The 6,000-nt window shown below is 41.6% G+C and overlaps 2 protein-coding genes across 2 annotated transcripts in view; both read left to right on the forward strand.

Moving 5' to 3' along the window:
- Positions 1 to 191: 191 nt before the first annotated feature.
- On the forward strand, positions 192 to 1,567 carry LOC140855511 (senescence-specific cysteine protease SAG39-like). Its single transcript, XM_073251400.1, has 2 exons — positions 192 to 668; positions 774 to 1,567. Exons 1-2 carry the CDS (start codon positions 245 to 247, stop codon positions 1,364 to 1,366), a joined length of 1,017 nt encoding a protein of 338 aa, XP_073107501.1. The 5' UTR covers positions 192 to 244; the 3' UTR covers positions 1,367 to 1,567.
- A 3,167-nt stretch (positions 1,568 to 4,734) lies between these two features.
- The window catches only part of LOC105038893 (ananain-like), a 3,298-nt gene continuing 2,032 nt past the window's right edge, over positions 4,735 to 6,000 (forward strand). Inside the window, exon 1 of the mRNA XM_073251277.1 lies at positions 4,735 to 4,875. Within this exon, the coding sequence (XP_073107378.1) occupies positions 4,735 to 4,875 (141 nt within the window). The remainder of the gene's footprint in view (positions 4,876 to 6,000) is intronic.

Genomic DNA, 6,000 nt, shown 5'->3' on the forward strand with positions numbered 1-6,000 from the left:
GCACGGTACGTTCCAGCTATTATAAATTGTATGATTGGTCAACCCATCCCCCTCGTTTCTATCTCCACGGCACGTAGCAAGTCCTTTTTTTTTGGTAGGAGCACGTAGCAAGTCTTTATCTGCTGCGCTCTAACGGAATTCCCCTGCTCCAACCCTTATATAAACTCGAACCATGTTAGTGCATCTTCACAGCCTCATCGACCACCTAAATCGGTTCTTAGTTTTGCCACAGCTGAACAGCCCCATGGCTTATTTTAGCCACCAATGCTTGTGGATTACCTTGGCCATCTTGGCTATTTGGGCCTATGGAACCAAGTCCCGTTCAATCGGTGACTTGCCCATGAGGTTAAGACACGAGCAGTGGATGGCTGAATACGGACGAGAATACAAGGATGCAGCTGAGAAGGAGTACAGGTACCAAATCTTTAAGGCTAACGTGGAGTACGTCGAGTCTGTCAACAAGGCTGGTGACCGAAAATACGAGCTTGGAATCAACCAATTTGCAGACCTAACCAACGAGGAGTTCAAAGCATCTCACAATGGATACAAGCCCAAGATCATGAAGCCAGCCAAGACATTCAGGTACCAAAATGTGACAGCCGCGCCCACCAGCATAGACTGGAGGACCGAGGGTGCAGTCACTCCCATCAAGGATCAAGGCGAATGTGGTAATGAAAAAATTTCTGGTCACATCGAGTACGAGTTAGTTCTAGTTCTTTGATTAACATCGCATTAACTGGTTAACTAATATCGGATGCATGCAATCGCAATAGGATGCTGCTGGGCTTTCTCTGCTGTGGCGGCAACAGAAGGTATCACAAAACTCAGCACCGGCAAGTTAATCTCTTTGTCGGAGCAAGAGCTTGTGGATTGTGACGTTAATGGTGAGGACCAAGGATGCAATGGTGGTCTAATGGATGATGCCTTCCAATTTATTATTGACAATGGAGGTTTAACAACAGAGAGTAACTATCCTTACAAGGCATCGGATGGCACTTGCAACGCCAACAAGGCATCCTCTAGTGCAGCCACCATCAGTGGCTATGAAGATGTCCCTTCAAACAGCGAGTCAGCCCTCTTGAAGGCTGTGGCCAACCAGCCTGTGTCAGTTGCCATTGATGCCGGTGGCTCGGACTTTCAGTTGTATAAAAGTGGTGTATTCACTGGTGCCTGTGGAACTGAATTGGACCATGGTGTTACTGCTGTTGGCTACGGGAAGACTGCCGATGGGATTAAGTATTGGCTGGTGAAGAACTCATGGGGTAAGTCGTGGGGTGAGAGCGGATACATAAGGATGGAACGAGATGTTGATGCGGCTGAAGGGCTCTGTGGCATTGCCATGGAGGCTTCTTATCCAACTGCATGAATTCGGAAACTCTCTCCTATTTCTGTATGATATTGGCGATTGGTACCAGCTTGTGTTTATGGATCAGTCTTAATTTCAATCATGCCACCATTTCTTCAATGTAAATTTGAAGCATGAAATTGTACTCGAACTTCATTTAAGTAAGTCATGATGTGATCTTGGATTTCTACACAAATCTGGGTTTCAACATTATAGCGTATATGTTCATCTCATACTTTGTTTGCTTGTTGAGGCTTGGATTGATTCTTCACAATATGATCTCTTCATGAAGCGGGTTTGCTTAGATAAAATTAAAAAAAGGAAATAAGGTTTTTCTTTTCTGCTTTTTTATGTATGAAATTTTAAATTCTGATTTAATCTATTGACAATCTTATCATCATAAACTGCATTGATCAATTGAGAACATAGATTTAACAAATGAGGTTTACCATTTCGAATGTGGCTCCTAAGTTGCCCGTCTTTTTTCAAAAAAAAAAATACTAGTAGGAATGTCATTTGGCTTCAAATCCAAAACTCTATCTCGAGTCTAGCTGTGAATTGAGGAGAGCCATCTCAACTTGAAGAGCTGAGTCTTGCTGGTTAGATCTAATTTGCAGGCTGCTAACTTGGTCTCTGCTCAGTACATATCATAGACTAGGGTGAGGTTTGGACCGAGCAATGTTGACTTAATGAGCCTGGTCGGTGGCACCTTGGATAAAACTTTGCGAACCCACATTAATTTTGTAAGTAATACTCAGACCCTAGATCCACGTCCAATCGAGTCTTAAGCCGGGCCCTGGGTCCGGGCTCGGCCTAATTTGGATCACATGTTGAGACCTAGCATCAACTATGTTTTCTTGTAAATTTTTTGGTATATTGTGAGTGAACTTCATGAGCAAGCATGGTATGTCACAGCCAAATTGATACATACCATCCAAAAAATTATAACTGATTTAATGCATAACATCAAATTAGTCCGTTAATGGCATAGGTGCCAAACACCAACCAGGCTACCATAGAATGGGAGCTAGTCCACATCAAAAACTAATGCATAAGCATTTCCATGTTTTTCATCAATAAATCAAATTCACTTTTCCTGAGAAAGAGAATATTAAAGATCACTTCTATCAACAAGAAATTTCACTTAACATATCAAATCATATTGTTTGACATGTACTGCTCAGCATGTAAGCTTATATATGCAACTTTTGATAAAGAAAAAAAAAAATCTCTTTTTTTATATTAAAAAAAAAGGTTGCATCTCAACTAACGAAATAAACATAGAACAAAAACAAAGAATCATCTAGATTCCCTTAATAATCAACCAAAAAAAAAAAATCTTTTAATATGTTATGCTGAAAGAATTCTTGGATTAATAGTAAAATATCTCTATCATAATCTGGATGTTATAGGATTCAAAAAATGGAAATAACTTCGCAACATGCAGAGATAAAGCTGTATATATATATTTGGCCCTTTATCAAAATATTGCCATCATGCTAGTCTATCTCTTTCCAAGTCAATTTTTGTCACAAGCAGTCGATGCGTCCGGCCAAGGGAACCCAAAATCTGAGAAAGCCTATATATGACCGAGATGAGTTCCCTCAGTGAAAGGGCAAGTTGATTTTTTATGACTAGTTCAAGGCGATGCTAAGGCATTGTCCAAAAGCAGAGACCTGGCTATACTTATTTCCTTGTAGAATGGTATATATGACTAGTCCAAATTTCAAAAATATCTAAGGCGTGGTCTGACTGACAAAGAGCAAACATTCTTCCAGCTATACTGTCGGTGGATTTTTTTGCCACTATAATACTTTGTTAGAAAGAATTGGCTGCCGGTCTTTTCTGCTGTGGTTCTTGTTGAATCCGTGCCCCACCCATTTTGAATTTAATTTGTACCATTATACTTGGATTGAAGCCGGACTTTTGTGGTCCCGTGCCATGTGACCTAGGGCAGTGTCCCAATGAAGCTTCTTGCCATCAACGTAGAAACAAACGAAACTTTCTCCTTCAAAAAGAAAAAAAAGGCATAGTAAAAATCTAAGTTCAAAGTTCAGCTTTATTATGTAGTGTTGACGAGCGAGGATGTAGTCTGATCAATGTGGTGTATTATATTACTTAAGTGATTTCCATGGCATTAATGTAGTCTGATCAATGTACCAAATGCAAGTAATCTAGAGTTGGGTATTACATAGGAAAAAAAAGGAAAAGTTGATGAAGCAGGGGTAACTTTTCACCCCATTGCTAGACTAAAGAAGGATCACCTTGATACTTTACAGAATCTGCATGTTGTGATTAACAAGCTTTCGACTATCGAGGCTTTTCTTTGTCCAACTCTTTGAACCGTATTTCTTTTAATATCAAACGGATTGCAATAGTTTGTTAATGACAAGCTCCGGGATGAGACGTGGTTACTCAAGATATTGGGATGTCACGTCAAAGACTGTTGGAGAATCGCAAGAATCTACTTGCATACTTCCTTTTTGGCAGTTGAGCTCTAGTCTCGGTGTAGAAATAATACCAATCTCTATATCTCTATCGATGAAACTGTTTCAAATTTGAAAATCCGTTGGTTTCTTTCCCATCTAATATGAATTTTAAGGTCAAGCTTCTTTAGCCTTTGTTGTAGTGGTCGATGTTTTTGATAATAGCATGAGCCTTTGTTGTAGTGGTTGATGTTTTTGATTGCAAGCTAGATATATCCAAAAATTAATGCTGAAATAAAGATGAAAAAGGAAAATGAAATTTTTGATAGACTTGGTGGTATGAACCGATCTGCATCGTCCATAAAAATTGCATCAGATAGTCATCATCTTCTTCATCTTATTCTTCCCCTTTTTTTTTTTTTCCCCTCTGTTTACCTTCTTTGTTTTAGCAAATCATCGCAAGCTAGCCCAAGATTTTTTTTTTTAAAATCAAGAAAAAGAAAAAGGACCAGAGGCCGGATGCAAAGACTCGTTCAAATGCAACAAGATGTGATGTACAAAAATCAAGAGGCGACTGATAGCAACCCGGCCAGGCCGAAATTAGGGGTGCAATTCTCATTTGGTACAATTATATTGTGGCTCACTAGGCGACTCGGGTCTTCTTCTGAAGCGCACGACGCGTCTTCCAGCGAGTGTGAATGCTCAACCAAATCGGCTACCGCTCATCAAACTCTGGAAGACATGTGATGCGCGTCAAGAGGACGCACAAAGTTCCAGGTTTCTTCTAAGCCAAACCCTCCATATAATCACTCAAGCCACCGTGGCTGTGTCCCCATCCCCTCCAATATCAAATAGCCACTTAACCACCTAGCTCCTGCATCATTCATGGTCTTGGGTATTTGGGTCTTCGGAGCCACGGCTCATGCCACTGGTGTGCCCATTTCGAAAAGGTATGAGCAGTGGATGGCTCAATATGGACGGGTCTACAGGGATGCAGCGGAGAAGGAGCGACGGTTCCAAATCTTCAAGGACAATTATGAATACGTCGATTCTGTCAATAAAGCTGGAAAGATAAATGTTCCAATAGCTAAATGCAGCGGGCCGGTTCCAAATAGATAGATAAATATTCCAATAGCTAAAGATATGCCTTCTCTCCTTCCAAACAAATGCTCGCTCTCCAAAAAAGTGGAGGAGCGATGGTTCCAAATCTTCGGGCCGGATCCAGATTGGGCCAAGGATATATCTGTGCCCAGTCCGAACGATAAATTGGCTCTATAATTCAGCTTAAACCCAGCTTGAACTTTTTTGGGCCTAGCCCAAAATCCGACCGGCCTGATGGGCTTCGGGGCGGCCCGAGCCCATTTTCAGCCCTACCCCCATCGTCCTTTCTTCATTTGTCTCGCGACAGGGCTCCTCCCCGCATGCATCCCAATCAATACTAACACCTAGGACCCCGTTGACCGATCCGACTCTCGATGGCCTCAAACCCTGCCAGTACCACTGAACCTTAATTCTTGCAGGTTGATTTTGTGATCCTATTCAACGTCATCGATGCCCGTTGCTCGATCCATCTCAAGCGGTACCAGGGTCGGCCACCAACAAGTCCGCTTCCTGGCAGCATCAATTCCCATCTGATGGCAATCATCCAAGCTTGATCCTGAACGGTGCCGGATCCCTCCGATCAGTCGATCTTAGGATGCACTGTGTTTAACAACAGTGGATTATTAGAAGTGTAAGCCAACCATTTTTGGACCAGCAGCTATCGGGCTATAATTAACATTAACTCCAGCTGCTCTTTACAATGGATAAGTCAGCAAGTTGAATTTATTCTCAAGAGTAATTGCATCAAAGCAGCATATTTGTGCTGTAAGAGCCAAAACAGCGGTTCGAGGACTGCATCGTACAATATATGCTGTAGATCGAAATCTCAATACATGTACATAATTCTAAGATTCTAGTGAGTAGAACCACCGACGGGGTCGATTTCGGCCTGTATCAAGCTCCACCCATTCATTGGAGGCATCTAAAATCTTCAGAATAGTATCTTCTGTGGATCCTCAAAGATTTCTATATATGGAGAACAGGACAGGTGCCATTTCCTTTTCTCTACTCAAATCCATGACAAGTGTGATCAGTTTCTTGATAAATATAGAATTAAACTCTGGGATAGTAAAGCCTTCAAGACCTCAAATGAGCTCAGGTCTATTACCGAGCCCCAACTTTGCTTTT

The sequence above is a fragment of the Elaeis guineensis genome, chromosome 2 (assembly GCF_000442705.2).
Source record: "Elaeis guineensis isolate ETL-2024a chromosome 2, EG11, whole genome shotgun sequence".
Taxonomy (NCBI): Eukaryota; Viridiplantae; Streptophyta; class Magnoliopsida; order Arecales; family Arecaceae; genus Elaeis; species Elaeis guineensis.